The 22,897-nt window shown below is 42.4% G+C and overlaps 2 protein-coding genes across 10 annotated transcripts in view; one reads left to right on the plus strand and one right to left on the minus strand.

Moving 5' to 3' along the window:
- LOC117236967 (protein Fe65 homolog) overlaps positions 1-19,803 on the plus strand; it is a 146,198-nt gene extending 126,395 nt beyond the window's left edge. For 5 of the 9 annotated variants that reach the window (XM_033500440.1, XM_033500441.1, XM_033500448.1 and 2 more), the window contains 12 exons: positions 10,329-10,481; positions 12,322-12,551; positions 12,699-12,817; positions 12,899-13,011; positions 13,122-13,320; positions 13,406-13,533; positions 13,636-13,641; positions 13,719-13,969; positions 14,040-14,242; positions 14,309-14,485; positions 14,565-14,703; positions 14,886-19,803. In XM_033500440.1, the coding sequence (XP_033356331.1) occupies positions 10,329-10,481; positions 12,322-12,551; positions 12,699-12,817; positions 12,899-13,011; positions 13,122-13,320; positions 13,406-13,533; positions 13,636-13,641; positions 13,719-13,969; positions 14,040-14,242; positions 14,309-14,485; positions 14,565-14,703; positions 14,886-14,908 (1,741 nt within the window). In that variant the 3' untranslated portion in view covers positions 14,909-19,803. Of the gene's footprint in view, positions 1-10,328; positions 10,482-12,321; positions 12,552-12,698; positions 12,818-12,898; positions 13,012-13,121; positions 13,321-13,405; positions 13,534-13,635; positions 13,642-13,718; positions 13,970-14,039; positions 14,243-14,308; positions 14,486-14,564; positions 14,736-14,843 lie in introns of all 9 variants that reach the window. The other 4 variants (XM_033500445.1, XM_033500443.1, XM_033500442.1 and 1 more) reach the window with 4 other exon arrangements.
- Positions 19,804-20,272: 469 nt separating this feature from the next.
- Positions 20,273-22,897, minus strand: part of LOC117236970 (bicaudal D-related protein homolog) — a 29,275-nt gene continuing 26,650 nt past the window's right edge. The window contains exon 5 of the mRNA XM_033500453.1: positions 20,273-22,802. Within this exon, the coding sequence (XP_033356344.1) occupies positions 22,185-22,802 (618 nt within the window). The 3' untranslated portion in view covers positions 20,273-22,184. The remainder of the gene's footprint in view (positions 22,803-22,897) is intronic.

The following is a 22,897-nucleotide window of genomic DNA, read 5'->3' on the forward strand; positions in this document are numbered from 1 at the left end:
CGTGTTTCTCACGGATATGAGTCAGCTCTGGAACCAAGAACTTATCAAGTCGTGCGGATCGTTTATCGAAACTTTCTGATTACGAAACTGTCATAGTTTCGTGATCGTTTCAATCCAAAATGACCTCGTTTCTTACTTGCGTGAACCTTAGAGAAGTTTGCTTATTAATATTTCGTAGCAAATAACTCGTGTCAATTCCTCGTCTATTTTATATACGTGTACGTAAGTACTTCTAACTTGTTAACTCTTAAACGCAGAGTGTTGCTATTTGACAGCATACTTATATTTCCCAACGTAGCAGACGTATTTCAATATCAATCGTAGCTATTATCGCTTCTTATATTTACGGTCTTATTAAACTAAAGTGCTTAAAAACTTGTGCTGTACAACCAGCAAGATAAGCAATCTATTATATTTCCACGATACGTAATTTGTTTATATATTTTATAACCGAATATCAAACTCTTCCCGAATGAAAAGAACGCGTCAAGCTATTTTTCCACGATTTATTAATTAACTCGTTAATCTGTGGATGTTTTATTGCTTTAGGTTGTCCGAAAAGTGACTTTCTTTTACAGACACGTCTTTTACAACGATGCATCTTTATACAAACATGAAACCTAATCTGTCGAACGTTGCGATCTTTATTTTGATTGAACAAAATGGACCATACGTAATTCGATAAAATAATACGAAACGGGAAATGTTGTGCATCCATCGATTCCTTATAAAACGAAAGAAAGTTTTCGGGCGACTTAATATTTGAAGAAACCGTGCGAAAAATATCGATGTAGGGCATTGTTTTTCCATTATATATAAATATTGAGATATTGTTTGAAAGTAATTACGGTTCTCAGACCTGCCACTGTACACGAGAATGAGAAGTCTTGCGAATCTAAATTCAAGCCATGACTTCCGGCACCATACGATATTTATAGAATTTAATCTGAACGTGAAAGACGGTATCTTGGAAGAGAGCAAGAACGCGTTACCGAACTCCGTAACGTTCCTTCCTCCGCTCTAAACTTAATTACCTCAGTTCACTGTGTACAGCCCTGGAACCCTTTGGAAGGGCGCGGAATCCGCAGGGAATACGTTGTCGGGTCGACCAGACTTAAATGGCTACCCCTCTTGCGCAAGCCAGTCGATTCCAGTGATAATATTTGGAAGAGTATCGTGCCCTTTTTCGTATACCACTCGTCAACTATTTCTTAAAATATTCTTTAAGACGATGGAACTAAATTTAGTTTCAGATCCAAGTAAAGACTTTTCTGCGTTTATTTTCTGGTTATATTATTACGAATCTGTTATTTATTTTTTATTTATTACACACGTACGAAGGTATTTGAATATTTACCATAGAAAACTTTTGTGTTAGAAGAACTTGTCTTATTTGGCGATATGATCGCGATGATCGAACCTCGACGTAATATCGATGAAATTTTTTAATGTTCCACGCAAAGATACGCGATATATTTATAAAAGGTTTCTACGAGCGTTCGAATACTCTGCGATCAATCGTACGCTTTCTAACGTAAACTACATCGAATAAAGCAAAATTTGTTGGAGCTTTCCAACGGATACAAGGCGGCCAGATGCCGCAACACTTAACGTGGAACGGCTCAACATCAATTACGCGTCACGATCACAGTGTTTTACTCTCCGTCGATATAATCGATACCTAACTCTCATTTACCCTCATCCAGTGTCGAAAGACTCTCCCAACTCTATCAAACATTTTCAACAATCTGCCTAAACTGAAATCGAGACCAAACATTCCGCCGCGTTCCCAGTCGAGCGATCCCGATCGGAATTCCACCCTCGTGATTCTAAAACGAAATCAAAACAGCTCGTCTAACCCCGATGAAGTACGGCAACCCGCGAACGCGATAACAAAGCCCGGTTGAACGATCTGTGCCGTGAAAAGCCAGGAAAAAAAACGCGTGCACGCTAATCGGTTTTTCCTCTCGCGAGTGGCGCGAAAAAAGCGAGAAGGCGCTCGCGCGATAAGACTTGTAGAGCTAAACGACAGCGGTCTCGAGCATCTAAACCGACGATAGTAGGGGTCGTTCGAAATGGAATAGGGAGGATAGGGTGTCAGGGGTGAACGAAATGGACGAGGGACGGCGTGGGACGCAGAGGGGTTGCTGGTAGTGTGTATTGATCGAGCTAGAGGAGCACCCCCGACTCCGCTGTACTTCGTACGAACGCCCACGTACGCGGTGTTTCGCTCGTGTACGATTCTTTCTTCTTATATCGTTCGTTTTCATTTCACCCTGGCAGCCGTCGTTCGTCACCCTTCTCACACACACACACACACACACACACACACACACACACACACACACGCACACACGCAACCCCCTGTACCCAGTGCTTCTTTCCTACCTGCGAGTGTCACGCCGAACGCCTAACAGATTACGCGGCCTCGCATCCGATTAATGGTCCGCCGTGTAAGTAATTCTATTTGGCGTCTCTTGCTCGAGAAAATTGATGGCCTGTTCCCCTCGCTCGTGCAACGACTCAGATTGCCCGGATCCGTGAATTTTGAATCGGCTTGTGATTGATTGAGAATGGTAATTAAACCGCTCGTTGCTCGTGGCGGGGAATCGCGAAATTGATGAAGCGCTAGAACAGTTCTTTTGGAAGTTCGAAATTCGTCACTCGCGTCGTCGGAGTACCATTGTTTCGCGGTTGCGTGGATCATCGGTGATGAAATCTTTGTTCGATACTGGTATTTCTAAACAGGCTGGCAGTTTGAAATCGTTTCGTTTTTTATGGAAATTAAGTACGTATTTTTAACAAATGGGGAAATATAGGAAGTCTTCTACTTGGGAATAGTTTTTAGTCGAAAATCTATCGTGATATTAATCTCGAATTGGTAACGGAGTTCGCAGAAGAGATTCGATAGTATAGTTGGGAAACTGATCCGATGCTTTTAGCCTACGATATATGTTTCTTCGTAAGAGAAAAGAATCGTAATTAGACTGCGGATGGTCGTTTAGTTGTAGAAAACTTAATTTGTATGTCCAATATACGCGTAATATACAAAAATAGACGAAATATGAGAAGCGCTCGTTAGAATATTCACAGGGTGAAAGAGATATTTATACGTGTCTAGAAAAATATGAATTTGCACAAAGTTTCGCAGTCTAGTTATAATTCATTCGCAACTTACGTTCTGGAAATTTCAATTTTACGAGATCGCTAAACTGCTAACAACGATAGAAATTCATTTCTAAAGCGAAGTGCGTGCAAGTAGAACGCGTATACTACCAGATGCAGTTAAATCAGTCGCATTCATCCCTTCGTACGTGACTTGTCGCTACATCCCTCCCATTAATTGTAAATATACCGGCAGTGACACGCGTGATAATCTAACACTTGAGATAAAAATTGCACGAAAGCAACGCAACATTGGACGTGTTAATCGTAATTCGAAATCTTTCCACCCTTCAGCGAATAAAATTACAAGGTCGACCTGTAACTGATCGCAACCTCGGTCACGATCGTTCTAAACCAATGGTTTTTCCACCAGAGACCGCAAATTCTTTACGATCTTGCTATTTAAATAATAGACAAATACCTGGTCTCGCCAAGTCCATTACGCCGAGTGTCTGTTAACTGCGATTCAAACGGTCCGCAGGGAACAGAAAATCCAGCGATTACCAGTCGAGTCACGATTACGCGAAAGAACTAGAATCCGATTCCGTCGATCGGCTTTTCAGTCGAGAGCCTCGCGCCAAACGGACTGTCTAATCTCCACCGATATCCGGACATCGGTGTTCCGGCCAGAAATTGCAAAGTTGCGTATACCGTAATCATGGTCGCGGCGGATAGAGAACTTGCCGGTGTAATTTACGGTTCAGCCAGGTGCGTCAGAAGTTGCTCACCTTACGACCTAATTGGGTTTAATTACAACTCACTGAAAGTTACGGCAACACCGTGTGTCCATATATAGGGTGGGTTTACAATTACGAGCCGCCGACAGCTGATTTCAGTTACCGTGATCGGCCATATTACGTAGTCGTCTATGATTTCTCGTCGTTGCCGTCTGTGCAGGCTCTGGTTCTTGCTCCTAAGGTCGTGAAGCTAACCACCAGCCACGGTTTATATTAAGATTTCCTACGCTCTCTCCTATTTCTATCTTCGCTCGAGTTTAGATCTCTTGGATAACGACACGATTCTACGTTAGGTTAGCAGTCTGTTCGCTGGTTTCTCTGATCGTTCATGTGTCTGAAGGTAATCACGAGCAGAGCAAACAGAACGGCTAATCGATCATGAAACCGGTTGCCAAACGTGATTCGATTCACGCTTTGATTGGAAGGGTACCATTAGGGAATCGAGTCTCGACTATGGCGCCAAAGGTAACTTGAATGAGATGGAAATCTCGCGATACAGGTCGACCAGGAATTTAGTAATGTAATTGGATTAATACTCGATAATACCCGCACTTCTCTGTGGTGATATTATTTTACGTAGAGTAGACGTAATTCAAAAGATATATAATTAGGGTTATTAGAGTAGATTTAGAAGAGATGGGGATTTGCTCGAGGTCGTTTGCTTTCAATATCGTTATTTTGATATGAGGACGGTATATCTAAGAAATCTTCGATTTTAAGATTTTACTTGAATAGGAATGTCATAATTATTCAATTACGTTAGGGTATTTATCAAGAGATGTCACAATTTGCCCCTTTTTGTAATCGTAAAGAATATGAATATATAACATTTTATTAGAGATCCTGAAAATCAAAGTAATATTAACTAAATTGTAAAAGGGGGAAAGTGAGCAATTAATAATTATGCGTTTCAAAATTTCTGTGTCAAATCTTTTTTCTTATTTTTTACTTTTTTCAATCGTGTCACTCTTCTAGCAAGAGATCTAATTTGTAAACTAATAACGAAATTTTATGTACTCTGCCTTCACTGTTGTATGAGAATAGCGCTTATCGACGTATTTATTCTTACGAAAAAAGGCACGAAGTAACTTTCGTCGCTACACACGCTAGTAGACGCCGTTTCGATTAAAGAAGTATTAAATTCATCATTCGTAATATCAACTTTGGCTGTTTCGACTTTGGTACTTGCGAAACAGCCCAGCGAAATTACAGTGAAAATACTACGAGAATTCCCTTGTACGAAGAAAAGAAACTAAATATTGACGCTGGTACGTTGTACAATATTCTCGGTGGCCCTTGGACCGTAAGCTACGAGCCTCTGTGACTTACATTCCGCCAGGCACGTCTCGAGAGAACGTAATAAGAGACCCGGGAAACGGAATCTAAACGCGCGAAACACTGCTTGCTCGGAAGTCGCGAACGACTTGCGGCGCAACATTGTTCTACGTAGTAAGAGATGCAAATGAGCGGTTCTCTCTTTTTCTTGTAGCATGAAGGCAGTATCGAAGCTATTCCACACTAGCGATTTTCAGTTAATTATTTTATCGCACAGTAATTACGCTGTAAAATATTGTTTTTCACTTCATATCGCTCCTAGTGGTTTTACTCGAACGATTCTATTAATTTCACGAATGATCGGTGGCACGTCAAGATTACATTATCGTCGATCTAACATTGGTCCGAAGAACGTATCAGTGAAAATAAGGAAAAAGAATAAAATTTTGGGTGCATGGATAATCAACGTTCTCTCAAAATCTATTTTTACGCTTCGCTTTCTGATTTATTTACATATAAAAAAGAATGTTCTCTATATTTTTATCTGACGCGGCATACGTTTGTCAAATTATTATCAAACACCAGGTATAATTTAATTGAACGGAGAATACGTTTGCGAATATTTATCTCTTCCGAAAGATAAATACCAATTATCGCTATCGCCTGAATTTCACATCGTGCGCGTATTAACACTGTGCTGACCAGTGGCGCTACGGAATCGTCACGTTAATGACCACTGACGCTATTGGCCTCGTGCGAGTGTCAACTATTAGCGTATAATGGCCATAGCTAAATTTTGTACAGTTCCCTTATACATTTAGAGGAATGTCTCTAACTGGTCGTCATAGTATTAAACGCGGATTCGACTCGTGGAAACGGCACATAGCGACGAAATAATGCTCATCGTCGTGTGTGTTTCGCTCGTGCATATACGTAAATGTACAAATATTCCTAATCGTACGCCCACGTCAATTAGCAGCGACCAAATAATGCTCATTGTCGTGTGTGCTTCACTCGCGCGTATCCATAAATGTATAAAATATGCTTAAGCACACATCAATTTCTATGTACACGTAATGTACCTGCTTGCGTGGAACGCGTGAATCGTGAAAACGTTAGTTCGTTGGAAAATGGATCGGCTGTCGAAACGTAGTCTAAAACATTCGGTCGTAAAGTCAAAGCGAAGGAGCGTAGGTTCGTTAGCAAATGGCGCGAGAATCGCTGGTTTCGCGTTAGCCAGCTGCGATCGGTACACAAACGGACAATTGGCCGCCGCGAAAGTTGTCGCATCGACGACGATCGATAGAGAATTCCCGCAAAGGTATTCGGCTTAATCGATCGCCATCCGCGCTCCGACCGCATTTATGTACATTGCCTTCCTCCCCGTAACTTCTGGCGAATTTCCAAGCTTCTGGCCGTACCTTTGCTAACCCACATACTTGCTTAAAACGGTGTTATTAAGCTGCGGACAGTCGTTCGCGCGAAACCTCGCGCCTTCCTTCTCCATTCCAAGTACAGATAGTTCTTGGTCCTCTCTGTTTTCCCAACAATGCACTCTCTTCGTTCTCTACTTTCCATCTCTCTGTTTCTTGTCTCCTTCTACTTTAAGCGTTCGAAGCTATATGCACTGTAAAGTCTACATAAAAGACGTCTTTCTATGCGAAAGTTCTAAACGAAAACACGTGATTGCGATCGCACTTGAACAAGGAAAGGGGTTTGTTTCGCATGGCGCATGATTCAAAGGGAAACTAACGATCGCAGTGTGTTAATGCGTTTTTGTACGAGAACAGAGACATTACTTTTCAAGGGGAATCATAAGTGGAAACTACAGGCAGGAAACGTAACGAGTATAATTTTTACTGATTTTATGATTTGAATGTTATTTAGTCGTTAAAGGAGTGTGCGTTAAATACGATATAGTTTAAAAGAAGGACAACCTGTCTGGTTGCGTTTACAACGGATAAAAAATCCATGAAATTTTGCGAAAAAACGAACGACGTACCAAATATTGTATATGTAATGATTTTTATTTGAAAGTTTCATGAGAACCCTACGATCAGATTTAATAAACAGACGATTTTGGTAATTCGTATTTGATTAATTGACTGACAGATGGAATTTAATGTTGCTCTCGTACGAAGACTAGCTTCTCATTTGATTTTGTAATTGGATACGTGTCTTTGTCACTCTCTGGAGCATTCGAAAAGTAGTAAGAACGTTAATTATATGCAGCCTGGTATTAATCAGATTAAACTGATATTAGAATTCTCTTTTGTGATATTATTCTCTTTTTCGACAATTTCGTACTAAAATACCTCTTTTTACTTGCCAATTGTAATTTTTTCTGTGGCGTCAAAAAATACGAAACACCCGACTCGTCGTATCTTTTCCCTGTGGCTTTCAATTTTAATTACATTCCTGGAACGCGTCGAGATACCCTCTATAAATAATGTACGTACATTGTGCAAATATCAACTACGGCAGCACGAAACGCGCCGCGTTCTCTGGTTTTGTTTCGATATTTCGAGCCGGTCAAAGGGGTGTGTTTAGAGAGCTAATTAACGACATATACAAAAAATTACATGTTCGTTGGAAACTGTAATTAACGGTTACCAGTTGCGTCTACCGAAATCTCTGTCGCGTTTATTAAAGCTCGATAGCCAGTCACAGGAATATATGACGCGAAGGTGTACAATTGAGAAAATTTAATATCGGACCGACGAAGACCCTGACAAGTCCCCGTCAACTTAAAATATGGTCCAAGTCGAGGGAGCAGAGGGATAAGTGTCATTCATGGTCGGGTCATCCGGTCCGGATAAAGGATCGAGTTTCTGACTGTCAAAAGGGATCGGGATTCCCTCGAATAATCTATCCGTCCTTTTGCCTTCGCATCTTGATACACGATGAATTAATAACCTATTGGCTTCTGATAAGAACTGTTATTGCTGTCGAAGAATCCTATCATCAGCGAGATATCGTCCGAGAGCTTTACTTCGGAAGACAAATATTTTTCCATCGGACGATTCGTTACAGTGAAACTTGTCCAAGTAATGGATTATGAATGTGAAAGATCGGTAGATTGGCCCTCGGTTTTGGTCACCTTAGCAAGAAAATGTGCATCAACGTCGAGACATTTCACAAAGATCCGGAGACTCCGCTTTTCTTACCATAGTGATGGATAACCGTGATCTATATGAGAAGGCAGGAACACGGTATTGAAGATCGCGCTTGCTACTGCAGCAAGATATTACAGAACCTTCGGAGGGTGTCATAGCTGCAAGAAGAAAATGCATCGGTGGGATGATGGGAAAGAAATCGTTTAAAAAGAAAGTTCCAGCTAGCTGTACTTGTGAGCTTACGAACGCGATAAATCATTCGAAAGGTAGACGTCAAAGTCTATTCGTGGCTTAACGAAACGTATTTCTCTCGTAAAGGAATCTATTTCGAGATGTGTCCTGTGGAAAATAGATATTAGTAATTATTCGACGATAAGGTGTCGTTGTAACGTTCCACGAATATCTTATAATGGAAATAATAAATGATTTCCAGAATAGATGCCGTCAAAGTCTGTTCGTAGATTCGGTTAACTAAAAGTAAAAAATGGATATTGCAAAAATCATTGAGAACGCGAACATTAACGAATCGTGAAAAGACTAGAAATGATTACGAAATATTGGGACAGCTGCTTGTTGTATCTCGAACGTTAACGTCGACGATATTTAGGACACTTAGACAGGCACGTACACGGTGTATCAAAAACCTACTCCTTATGCTTTATATTTGCGAGAAAATTGAAATCCCAGTGGCGGTCGGAAATTAAAAGTTGACCGGTTCGAGATCGAAGGAGACGACGAAGACTAGGCCAAACGACGCTCCGGAGAGACGAACGACGTTAGTCAGCAAACCGCTCGGCTAATCCCCTAATTACTTCGACATGGTTAGCGACCCTGTACTAACCACGTCGGTGCCTGGCTCCGTTCCCCAATCGTTAATTAAAATGGCACTTCCTTGCAGCCGCGGTAATTTCCAGCCAGTACGGCGCGCACAAATCACGACGCGACGGTTAATCGAGCTCGTCTTTAAGCCGTTGTACTCGCTCATTGGAAAATTTATAACCGTTGATACTATTTTCGCCGGTAGCTCGGCTCGTAGTCGAGTTTTTGACTTTGAAGCTCCCAGAATAAATAGACGGAACAGTTACCTCTGAATTGTAACGACGCCTGTAGGCGTATTTAATTATTCGATTGAGTAGGTGGCGATCGTTTCGTTTGAAATGTCGCGTGGGCGAATGTGATTTTGTGAAAGAAGGAAAAAAGTAGTGAAAAATATGTTTGAACTTTATGGCACGATTTCTTGAAAAATTGCGAAATTTTGAAATGCAGGAAAGAATTCGAATGGAGTTTTTGTAGGAGAAAATAAGGGTAGACGAGATTGTAGTACAGTTTTCAGGGAACGACGTCAATTTCCAATAAATTCTCGTAACGAAAATTCTATTATTCCCTTTTGAAATTCCAATGAAAATTGAATTTTTGTATTACCAACGTGGTAAACTACGTTCGCTGAAACTGACGTCATTCGTGATATTTTCACCACGGGAAAATAAAAAAACATCTGTAACGCGTATTTATAAAACGAGAAGTAGGTTCTGAACAAAATCTATTTGCAACGCGTATCAACGCTCGATTCGACTGGTCAAAAATATCGGCGGGAAAATTCGCTTGTATAAATACCACACGGCCGGCAAATGCTACTAAATCGAAGTTTAATTATGCAAAGTACTGTCAGTGGACAGTTATCCATTCTCGTCATAACGAACCCAGGTTCATGACTTTGTAATAATCGCATCGATATGATAATGCGACCATCGCGTACAATGTATGCATCAACCAGAAACCAAATACGCCCGATTTCATACAATTTCGGTCGCCGAATGGCATCAAAAAACTTCCCTGCAAGAAACCTACTCTTGTTTATCATGAAACGCGATAGAACCGTATTTACTCCGTACACTCGACCTATTTCAACGCGATTCTATCGTCGATAAAAAATAGAACGACAGAGAAAATGGTAGCGAAAATGATAGAGAAAACGAAACATGGTCCAACGACGATCGATCCCTTAAGTAATGCGCACGACGACGTGCTGATTCAGGTACCGCAGCGAGGGTGTTGCGGAGTCTGCTCTGGTCGACGACACCCTCAACGGAAATCCTCGATCTTCGTCGTCGTCTACCTCGATTCTGCCTCCCGTTCAGTCAGCATCCGCGGACACGGTCGACGCTGCGAATCTATCGGATTCGAGAAAGTACGTACGATAGAGCCACTCGTCGTACCCAGAAACCTTATTAAATCGCTGCACTATTTCTTAATCGAACAAAGTTGTTGCTTCACAGTCTTCTGTTTGTTGGATGTTCATATACGTATACATATTATATTATTGTTGTTATTGTTGTTGTTGTTACTATACTATTTGCTGGCTGCCCCGCTGCTACACACAATTTCGTTTATTATTATATTCTTAAACAAATAACCGCTAGCGTCGTGTCTGGATACTTGTTCCAGTATATTTATATTATATATATATATATATATGTATGTATGTATGTATATATATATATAATTCAATGGCTGACCCGATGCGATTTTCACCTGTAATCGCGAGCTTTTGTAGGCGGCAATGCTCCTCGCTGCTCCGTAGGAAACTCGAGCCCGAGTTGTTGTTGCTTATCCTTGTACCAACCTTCCCCTCCATCCAACACCCTGTATACTTTGCAGTATTGTGAAGTTTGTTGGCTGTGGACGCGTTCAGCATTGCATGCTAGGTACACCGCGCAGGTTCGAAACGTGGGACGCGTGATCAATCGAGTATTCGAGGTAACTCCTCTTCGTATCTCTCGGTCGACTACGCCACCCATTTTTTCAAACATTAAGTTTGACAAAAAGGATGTAAGCATTTAGACGTAAGATACATGAGAAATTGTGATCAAAGTTTGGCTTGTGGTGAACGACAAGAAAAAAAGAACAGGAAGGAAAGAAGGAGATATTCTTTCCGATTAGTCAAACACGCAAGGAAACGCGCTCGATGGAAGATCGCACTTTTCCCCAAGGAAAAAACGCGTCAGTTCCGTTGAAAACGTGGAATACAGTAAAAATTCTGCCCGCCAGACATACCAGACTCTTCACGGTGCTCGCATTAGAAAGTAAAACCAAGTTTTCCCCGGGTACGCGTCGATCTTTCGACCGCGCCTTTATCCACTAGAAAGTGGGCGTCTGAATGCCGCATCAGTACCTACGACCTGAAGAATGGATTTTATTCCACTGAGCGGCAGTGTTCCGCACAGCGGAATAAAATTAACTCCTATTCAATATAGATTCACGTCTACGAACGTTTCACTGTCGCTGCACCGCTTTTACCATGTTTTTAATGTAGCACTCTCTTCGTCCATCCGTACCGTTTATGCATCTCGTAGATCGTGCGTTTATCACCATTGTGAAAGTAGCGGATCGTCGCGAAACACCAAGAAAAGAAATTCCAACGTGAACGAAGTGTCCGTGAAGATCGATCGATTTAGTTCATCGCCGGTTTCTCGTTTCACTCGGTGCTCGTGGTAATTTCTATTCTCACCTGGTACGTTAATCACAAGTTGCGCGCTATTCCCAGTAAGTAGGTCCGATGACGCGTGCAATCATCGACGCGATCGCGATTCGTCATTGTCGAATGCTAATCGCGCGATCGATGAAACTCTACCAGCCACTGTCCATTGGTCAATTACGTGATCCGTAATGCGATTGATCGTAATGCGAACGACGATAAGTAAAATGTTAACGAGAACCATCCATCCGTACGTGGCGCGCGAAGCTTCCTCCTCTTAACGTCGAATTATAAATCTGAGAAATCGTTGTCTGCTTGCGAACGATCAGTACATGTACGCGTACGCGATAATGTAACCTTGGCGAGAACGACGTCAAAGTAGAACGTTGAAATTAGCATCGTTGCTTCGAGGCTGCGGTCTTTTTGCTTTCGTAAAGTCTACTATATCTATCAGAGTAAATTCTCGTGGTAAAGTGAGTGGTTAGAATCGCACAGAGAATATCGTAGGGTGTGCTCGTACAATGTGATAATCTTGAGCCGTGGGATATTACAGTTATTGCGAGAAGGCGGATAACGAAACGACAGAAATGGGAGGCGTTCCACACGTGGAGGGTGGATTGAACAGCGAGCTGTACGCGGTTCCTGTGAAGCGAAGGCAACCCAAGGATCAAAAGAACAATACCACTGTGCAGAACAATACCCAGGAGAAGCCGGCGGAGGTGGATACCACCGATTCCGAGGATAAAGATGAGAATCTGCCACCCGGATGGCAGAAACACGAGGGTGAGTATCGGATCTGAGCTACGAATATGTAGCGAATGAATACATTACCGATAGATGGCTTGTTGTAAACTTCTCTACATCGAGACGAACGAAAAACGCGAAACGTCTATTCGGATCGATTCGACGAACGATTCAATTTTCTTCCAGACGAGAATGGACCGTATTATTGGCACGTTAAAAGTGGAAATATACAGAGAGAGCCTCCAGAGGCGCCGCCACATTCCAAGAGGGAGTCGCGCAGAAGTCTTATCAAAGACAACGACAGCGTGAGTAGAGATTTAAAAAGTACTTTTAATAAATAGAAATTTGGAAAGAATACTTTTATGATTTGATGTTATCGATAACAGATAAATAATTTTCACACTCTGAGCGGCATGGTGAACACCGTCACCCGCAGTAACACGAGCTCGGCCCTGGATCAGGAATTAGAAAACAAGAGAAAAGTGGAGCTAGCTCTCAAGTAAGATATCATCGATACTTGTTTGTCAGTTTTTCTTCGATATAACGATTCGTTTCATAAAAACACACACACTCTCTCTCACTCTCTTTCTCTGTCTGTTCACCTTTCAGACGAAGGAGCTATCCCGCACGTGCGGATTCCGAGGGCAGGGACAAACCTATCAGATTCGCCGTACGCTCTCTTGGATGGACAGAAATCGCCGAAGAGGACCTGACGCCTGAAAGAAGCAGCAAGGCTGTCAACAAGTGTATCGTAGACTTGTCGCTGGGTAGAAACGATCTTCTCGATGTGGTTGGGCGATGGGGTGATGTTAGTGTCAATTGCGAATTCGATTTTTTATGTTGCAACGAAAATAACGTAGCTACTAAAATATTTTGATTTTAAATGTTACCAGGGCAAAGATCTCTTTATGGATCTGGACGAAGGAGCGCTGAAACTGATAGACCCAGAGAATCTTACCGTTCTCAACACACAGCCAATTCACACGGTTAGGGTGTGGGGTGTTGGCAGAGATCACTGCCGGTAAGTAAATCTCGATGGATACCCGAAGAAGTTTTAACCATCTTTATAATGCATTTATGATTCACGTTTCATGGCTGTTCCATCTGACTGATCCTCGCACAGTGAAAGGTAAGACGCATTCCAAACGATGACATTTAAATTCTTTCACAATCTGTTAACCTGTCGACGCGTCATTTATCTTTCAGAGACTTTGCTTACGTGGCAAGAGACAGATCGACCCGGAAGCACATGTGCCATGTGTTCCGTTGCGATATCCCGGCGCGCACGATCGCGAACACGTTGCGCGATATTTGCAAGAAGATCATGATCGAGCGGTCGCAACACCAAAATCTCGCGAAACCAGTCGACATCAATGGACGAACAAGTTTGGCCACAAGACCGACTAATCTACCCACAGAGCATAGACGCTTCCATAGAAACGGACAAGCACTAGTCAGTGAGTAATTTCCAAAGTTTGAGGATTTTGTTTCAGGCGAGAACTAGATGAAACATTGACCTGTTTTCAGCACAATCGTTTCCAACACCGATGGAGGAGCCAAAGAAAGTGTTGCGAGCACAATATCTCGGATCCATGCAGGTTTCTCAGGCAACTGGAATGGAGGTTCTGAATGACGCGATAGATCACATTGTAACTAACACGCCGATCAACCAGTGGCGAAACGTGAACGTAGCAGTTGCACCCAGTATGATTTCCATCCTTACACCGAACGTAAGTGGATCGATGAGTAATAATACTTTTAAGGAGGGCAGACAGAAATAGTGGTACATATTTCAGGAAGAGAAACTCATCACCGAGTGCAGAGTACGTTATTTGTCGTTCCTCGGCATCGGTCGCAACGTGAAACAGTGCGCCTTTATAATGCACACCGCGCAAGATCTTTTCATCGCACACGTCTTCAATTGCGAGCCTAGCAGCGGAGCCCTATGCAAAACTATCGAAGCTGCTTGCAAGGTGATTGATTAATTTGTTAAAACGATCCCGTGTATTTTTCTAGACTCATTCGATTTACATTCTGTGCTCAATTATACAGCTGAGGTACCAGAAATGCTTAGACGCACATCCGCAAGGCTTTAGAAACGCTAGTAGCCTGAATACTCCAAGTGGAAAGGGTCTTGGCGCTACCTTGAAATCTCTGGTCGGTTCTTTGACTGGGCGTAGAAACAAGCAGGGTGAGTCCTGAGACGAGGCTCTCTCGCTGCAGGTAAATGATCGTTCGTAGCTGCTACAATATTATCTAAAACGAGAGAAGAAACAAAACGACCAAGTATGTTTTTTCGCGATCGATGAACGATACGATCGCCAATCATAGAACACTATGTTGTAGTTGATACCTTCGCTCGTTCCTTCGCAGGAACTGTGGCCGCTGCCTGCTGAGCGAGAAGTGATCAGACACAGACATCTGCAGTCACCCCTGACCTTGAAGTACTTTAGCGGATCGCCACCGAGCGCATCCCTCAGGTCGCTTCTTTCGCCCTCTCTGGACAACAGGCGTATTCAACTGGCCCGTTGGGAGAGCAATCCTTAAGAGGAATGTAGCTGCAGGTTAAGACGATTCTCGACGAGGAAGAACGAAAGAAGAAAGAAAGGAAGAAAGAATAAAGCAGAAGATCGTATTCTTACGTTAACGACTGAATTGTGAATTCTGCAAAGTGCTATACTAATTACCACAGCTATAGTGGACTACGCTTACGTGTGTCGATATAATGTTATGTATGTTACACGCAGTGTCTGACAAAAAGAAAAAAATAAGAAAAGATAAAAAATATATCGTCGGAGAAATAAGACGTGAACCTCGTGGATTGGCGCCACGAAACTCGAGGTAGGATTCTTCTCAAGGTCGAAATGTCCATCGAGTGAACGCTTGCATGTTTCACTTGGAATGACCTTCGAAGAAACGGAAACAGCGTTATCACCGTTTAGGATCCTTCGATCGTGATGCGAAAGCACGTTCAAGGAGTGATGGTATCCTGCAAGGTTTGCGACAGGATAGAGAAAATATCTGTATATATACGGGATGGTAATTTATCGCGCTAAATTTAGTAAATTCGCTGGATTTAAAGGAAGTCCAGAGGAAGAGTGAAAGGGGAACGATGCGTGAGTGACGGAATGACTGAAGTAGCGTCCTAGCGTATCCACGAGGCATTCGAAGATTAAACGAAAAGACAAACAAGCTATAGAGAGCTTAAATGTATAACATACATGTGTATTCTCGGGTGTACAGAAGAAACGAGACGAGGATGACCAGACCACACGAAATAAAACACGTAATACACGTATTATATAGAAGAGACACGCATAGAGATACTCACGCGATGGAATACACGAGTACACATATGCATAACATATGCATGCGCAAAAACACAGACGCGCGTACAGATACACGGACACTTAACACGTGCAGGTAATAGGAAGTTTATTTTTTATGGCGAATTATAGAAAATAATTTTTTTGCACCTTTTTCAAACGAAGGTAATACGACAAATGCTATAGCGCGACCCGTCCTTTAAATCCACGGCAAAGAAAGAGACCGAGTCGAACTTACCAAGCTACGTACCGATCTTGACACTCGCAATAATATATTATCGTACGCACAATCGTTGTGCAATAACGCTAACGCCTACACAAAAACGATTAACGACTCTATTCTGTTGAAACGGTGTAACGAATCGTTATCGTCAATCGTTGTTATCGTTGTCGTCGTCGTCGTAACGCGCCTCGCTGAACAAAACTAATTATCGCTGAATACCATCATGCGCCCATGTGTTGCAATGGCGTCGAAAATTTTAACGATAATGAAGTTCCGTATAAAGGAGGAATAGAAGCAGAAGAAGAGAAACGAAAGAACATTAACACCCAAGAAATTGTCCAGGGAGCTTATTCACCGCCACGACGTTCTGCGGAACAGCTCGAGCATCGACGCTTTAACTCTTGCACGTGTGTGTCACGCGATCACAGAGAGGAATAAATTATATTGCGTACACGTATATTATCCGCAAACTCATTATTCGCACGTGCACAGCGTCGACTGCACCCTTTCACACGCGACGAACGTTCAAAGACACCGTACACTTGCAACCAACAGAGCGAGGATAGCATTCGTTCTGTTCGGTGTCGGTCAACGGAAATCGTGGCACGTTTTAACGAACGTTGCATCAACGCGCATCGTATTCCGCGAATCATTGCAGCTCGCGTGTTTACGCGTACGTGACCACACAAATGCACGACATCGGCGATTCGAAAGTAAACTCGGAGCTTACCAAATTGTACTCCTTACTAGCTAAACGATCGTCGTTTGAAGTGCTCGCGATGCCTAATGTCAATCAGTAGTTTAGAAAAAAAAAACCGTGAATAATTAATCCGTACGTGTATCATCGTGCGCCGTTTTCTCTTCGGTTCTCGTTTTCTATCGATAGCTTTAGGCATTTTTCCATACGCGCCGAATTTTTGCAGCAAATCGCAGCGAATTGTACAGAGAACGAAGAAGAAGGTCTACTTCGCCCGATCCTTGATTATTTTCGTACGATAACCTCGCGATTAGACACGTGACGATGTCGCGAACCGACGTCTCATCCACGTTGTTCCGGCTGTAATCGAACACGACTATGCCGATTGACAACAATGTGTCTATCGACTAAATTTTCTTCGCTCGTTCAGTCGCGCTTCTCACGTTTGACCGAAAGAAAAACGTTCCTAGCAATCGCGGCAATACTCTGGTTTGGTTCTCCGCGTGATAAAAGATCTCGCGACGGACAGGCGGAAAAGCGGCGTCATGCAACGATCTAGAAAAACAAGAACGAACCAGAGAAACAAGATGAAACGGGACAAGGAGCGGCAAAATTCACCGGTCGTTTACGTAACAACGCATGTACTGTCAGCAAGAAAGCTACCGTGGCCAGCAGTAGGTCAACGTTAATGTCCCGGAACGAATCGTCCGAAGGGAAAACTGCTTCCTCGCGAGAGAACTAAAAATCTCTCTGATTCTCAAGGAAGAAAGCCGGTTTATTTTCTTGCTTGCAGCACATCCTCGTCGTCCTTCGATGACGGTCACACGTCGTGGTAGCCATCGTCATTGCAAAAGATACAAAGTTGTGCGGGACCCAGAACGAAGAGAGATATTTCTACATATGTAGCGTTTAAATAAGAAGGGTGGCTGGCCAGAATAGGAAAGAAAGTTGAGTGGAGCGAGCGTGAATGTGTTAAATGGTAAGAAAGAGGAAAGCGTGCATGGTGTAGGCTGCTTGATGAGGGATTCTCATGTGACAATTATACGTAGATGAGGATGTAACGATTAGAAACAGAATCGCGAAGATGGTTTTCATCCTTTGTACATAAAAATACATGTGACGAGGATCACCTGCCTTTTACTATAAAGAAGATGAGAAATAAGAAGAGAAATGATGAGGAACGTAGCGATATTATGAAAGAAAGATGAATAATGCCGCGTGTGCGAAACGCCTCGTCTCATGGCTGAATGTTATATACAGTATCTCGGAAGAGAAGGTCCTCGAAGGTCTACCAGCATTGCATCGCGGACCTTTTTGGAAATTCCCTTTCGATCTATCCGCAGCTTCGAATTTTCTTTCGCCTGTATCTATCTTGCGTTCCTTCCGTTATCTGGTCACTCTCAATCTCTACGCGGGTAGGTTTGAGAACCGTGTCACGAACAATAACTAAAAGAAAGCCGCGCGACGAGGCCTCCCGTGCGACCCACGCTCCGGAAACTCGATCATCCACGTTTTATAGGAAAGAACCAGCGATGTTTCTTCTGCTATTGATATATCGTTGATACGATTTCTTGCTTTGATATACGAATATATATATAAATATATATATATACAAATATATATACATATATATGGTTGTTGAATTTACATTATCATAATGTTAGATCGGGCGGACGATCAAGAGTGGCACGAGATAGCCTCGTGAGCGCGACGAGTGCGCAGATAATGTGGTATGGATGTAAATATAATTATTATACATTTGTGTAGAAATGTAAGAGACTAAAGAGGAGAAGAGGAAAGGTCGAGGAGAAGTTCAGAAGTTAAGGACACCATCGTTGCATCTATCGTCCGAGAGATCACTTACGTCAAGTGAAATGAAAAATTGAAACCGACATATTATTCAGGCGTACACTTAACGATACATACATGCATACACGGACATGCAACACACAGGCACACACATTACACACGAAAGAGAGAACACACATTACACACGTTCACAAAGTACGCGTAGCTTAACTGTCTCCTTAATATAGGTGTTGACACGCTGTCGAGAAAGGTAGGAGGATATCGTGAAAAGAGCGAATACCGAAGATACCAACCACGGGTTGAAAGAGGCGGAAAAAAAAAGAAAGAGGTGGAGGAGGGTAAAGGAGAAGGGAAGCCACTTGTAACTGACATAGAATAGTGCAAACCTAACTATATTTACTGTGACATGTAATATCCTTAATGAAAAAAAAAAAATGCGATCTACTTGATAGGAGAGTTGTTCTGCACAAACACGATGCTTCATTGATAATTATAGTGTCTCTCTCTCTCTCTCTCTTTCTCTATCTTCAAAAAGTACGTACCTCTCTATACCTTATGGCAATTTAATGTATCCAACACGATATTTTCGATCGACAATTCGTTTCGGCAAATAGAGGGCGAACGCTTTTCTTCGCGTTCGTCCTCATTACGGACGACTCTCGTCATCGTTTACTCGATTCGAGCTCATCATTGAAACGAATCACGCGAAGATACGCATCATCGAACGATCATTGTTAATTCTAATTGTAGTCACGGTCACTATCGTCGCGTTAATATGGAGTACAAGTATAGGGAATTCACCGTCATCGTCATGTCGTCGTAGTTAGTGGGAAGTATTCTAAAACGGAAGAAGAGGAAATATCGTTACCACCGACTAGTAAAAATCATGCAGAGGAAAACACATGGATAAGAGAAGAACGGGAAGGAATTTTTATATGTACGTATAAAAATATGTATGTATATTCCCGCGTGACGATCGGCTTTGAAACGTCGAGCGATCGACTAAACGTGTAACGTAGACGATGAAGAACGATCGACTTCTTTCGTCAACATTACGAAAAATCCCACGCGATGCGACGCGATCGTCGTTATCCGAGTGGAAGCCAACGAGATTCTATTTGGAACATTTAGACAAACCAATTTCCGTTCTTTCGTTTATCCCTGGAATAGAATCTTGCTGCGCGCGTGTATCTTGAGACGAGAACAAGTTCTAAAAGCAACGAGGAGAGGAAAAAATAAAAATGAGAACACCGAGCGACGCGTTTCGTAATATTCGACGAGTCCACGTGTCGTTTTTACAGCGTACGAAAGGACAAGACACTTTGTATGCACCCGCCCCCCTCCCCCATTGTTCATGCCCATTTATATTGCGTAGATGGACCGATCGATAATTATAAACGGACGTGAGAATACTATTATATATATACATATATATACATATTATATATATAAATATATATATATATAAAAGCGACAGAATGAAACTACTGTAACTACACCTGCCTCTTGTGAATAAATGCCTATTTGTTTCTTTTCAATCTCGTTGTTATTCTCATGATAGTTTCAATGTATATCGATCGAACTTATAGCAATTTACCGCAACTGTTACTTACAAAAATAAAAGTCAATTTTCGTCGAAAACCTTAGGATTTAGCCTATGTGTTTTAACGAGCCTAACGCGATTATTATTTGAAGATACGACAGGTCCGTAAAACAGATTTTTATTAAATAAATACGTTGTCACAATTGTTTAGATCAGGTGGAATCATATAACTATCGTACAATCTCGACGAGTACGTTTCGACTTCATCGATTACTAATTTACAAAGAAGGTTACTGCGCGCGCGAACGTCAGCACAAACGCTACGCGGGCGCGTTAAGCGAACCGCGTGCAACCGCTTCGTTGTTACTTAACACCGATCGTTTAATTAAAGCTAAGCATTCAGACTGAAATGGAGAGAAAGAATGTCGAGGAACATCGTCGCGGTTGACCGACGCAAACGCATGTGAAAAAATTTCTCTAGCATGATATTGCACTGCCGTTGTGTAAAAGGTTCGCAGGGTCGATCGACATTCGCCACTAGCCCTAACAATGTCTTTGTTTTCTTTGTATACAATTTTCGATTCGTACTACTTAATTTCCTGATCCATTTGGACAGATGGACGGACGGACGTTATTAACCGTTTGAGTCTCAAGCAGCGCGATCACACTGTTTAGATTTTATGTCGAAAAGTCCCAGTACATTTGGACGCTACGGACAATTGACGATATTTTGTATTTCATTGTCATCTTGATAATTTTCATGGAACAAAACTTGGAGTATTTATAAACTAATAATACGCATATATAATAATATAGAGATAATTCATAAAGTAACAAATATGACGAGAGCTATCGCGCCGTTTGGTTCTCTTCGCAATCGATTAACACAAGTGCTATCGCACTGTTAGAGAGTTTTCTTTTTTTCAATAACGCCTGAGACTCAAACGGTTAATGGACATTTAAAAAATCGCATAAATATAAGCCATTAAAATCCTCTCCTAACTTTTGAATTTAATTTTTTGTTTCTCCTCCCCTATTTGATTTAATTTTCGTTCCTATACGGTACTCTTGTCACTAATGTAACAACGATAGCGCCATAAATTCAGTTAAAATTTATCGTAATAACGATAATGTATATTACATAAATCCGTATCATCGCAATCAACGTCCAAAAGAAATTTCGCTCTCGTAAAAGTCAACGTAAAACTCATTTGTCTTACGTTATCACAAACGTTTCATATAATATATTTACAGCCGCGGGTTGAAAAAGATCGATCCTCTTTAGGTCGCCTCGTCGCATTTCGTCCAATAAAAAGAAAGGAGAACGAGGGAGCTGGTTATAGTTTCGCTTAAACGCATCGCCCAGAATAATGATAAGTTTGTACCGCGAGTCCGGAGATCTTTACGAGTAGACGCCGCTAGAGATCGTTCTTACTGTGGTAACGAGTTGTTCCACGACTATGGGAATGACGAGATATTCGCCCGGAGGGAAAAGAAACGTTCGCGCTCCACTGTATACCAAGTAATCGCTTAAGTCTGCCGATTGACGCTTTCCTTCTTTTCTCGATAAATCGCACGCACATCTGAAAAGAAGAAACTTTCTTTCGTTGTCTTGCATTCGAACACGTAACTGTGATATACTGTTCGACATTAAAAAAGAAGAAAATAATAATAATAGCAGTAACGAATCTATTGTCAAGTACGTTTAGGAAAAACCTAGCCACGCCAGAAAATCTACTCCAAGCAAGGTAAACGTCCCATGATCGAGACTTGATTTCGCGATCTTGCTAGTAAAAAACGAGCTGCCCTGTAAACTTAACAACTATACAAATTGTCGTAAAAAACGACGTACGCGAAGCGCCTTCTATGGCGTGTTTGCTGCTCAAAGTTCGAGTCAGCGGTCTATCTCCAAACGTGATGGAGAGATGAGCGAGCGAGTGGTCCCTGATACGCTGGCGGCACAATGAAAAGTAAAAAACCTTTTTTCGAGCGCAGTCTTTTTCTCTCACCGTGCACCGGTGTCTCTTGGCTTTCATTTCGCGCAACGCGAAGTCTACGCGAACAGTCATTTTCGTCAAAACAGACCGAACACCTTTCTCGACGAGGTGCTTCGCTTTTTCCTAGCCGGAGCCACGATTTCTGAATTCTCAGAGTTCGCGGCGGTGATAGAGTTCGTGACAGGCATCAGTTTGCTTCGAACATGTTCATCCAGAAGTAACTGCACATCCATTTGCCATTGTTCTAGCTGTTGACTAAGTTCGATCTTCTGTTGAATAGCCTCCATCAGCTGGCTGTTAGCCTGAAGAACGTCTATCCTCGTTTTGGCCAGTTCCACTTCCGCCCTGTTTTTCCTAGCCACAGCTTGGTCTCGAACTTTGTAAGCTTGAGCCAAAATCTCATCCTTCGTTAACTGCGAATGTTCCATATCGTCTCGAGCTCTATCACGTTCCTCTTTAACCCCGCGCAGTTCGGCCTCGCTCACACTCAGTTTGCTCGTCGTATCAAGCAAAGCCTCTCCGCGCCTCTTTAATTCCTCTTGCGTCTGCTTGTGTTGGTCCTTCACGTTCTCCAGCTCTTCGCGCACCCTGTGAAGTTCCACGGCTAAACCGAGCTCTCCCGGTGCCCCTCTTCCGGAAAGAGCCAAGTTGTATACCTCCTCCACCAAGTCCAACAAAGCACCGGGACAATTGGCCTGTAAAAAACCGGAGGGAACGCTTGTATAGAGAACATATGGCGAACTACTTGCGAGTACAATGCCATTGAGACTCGGATCGATCGTGGAAAGAT

The sequence above is a fragment of the Bombus vosnesenskii genome, unplaced genomic scaffold (genome assembly GCF_011952255.1).
Source record: "Bombus vosnesenskii isolate JDL3184/JDL3185 unplaced genomic scaffold, Bvos_JDL3184-5_v1.1 scf7180000013352, whole genome shotgun sequence".
Lineage (NCBI taxonomy): Eukaryota > Metazoa > Arthropoda > Insecta > Hymenoptera > Apidae > Bombus > Bombus vosnesenskii.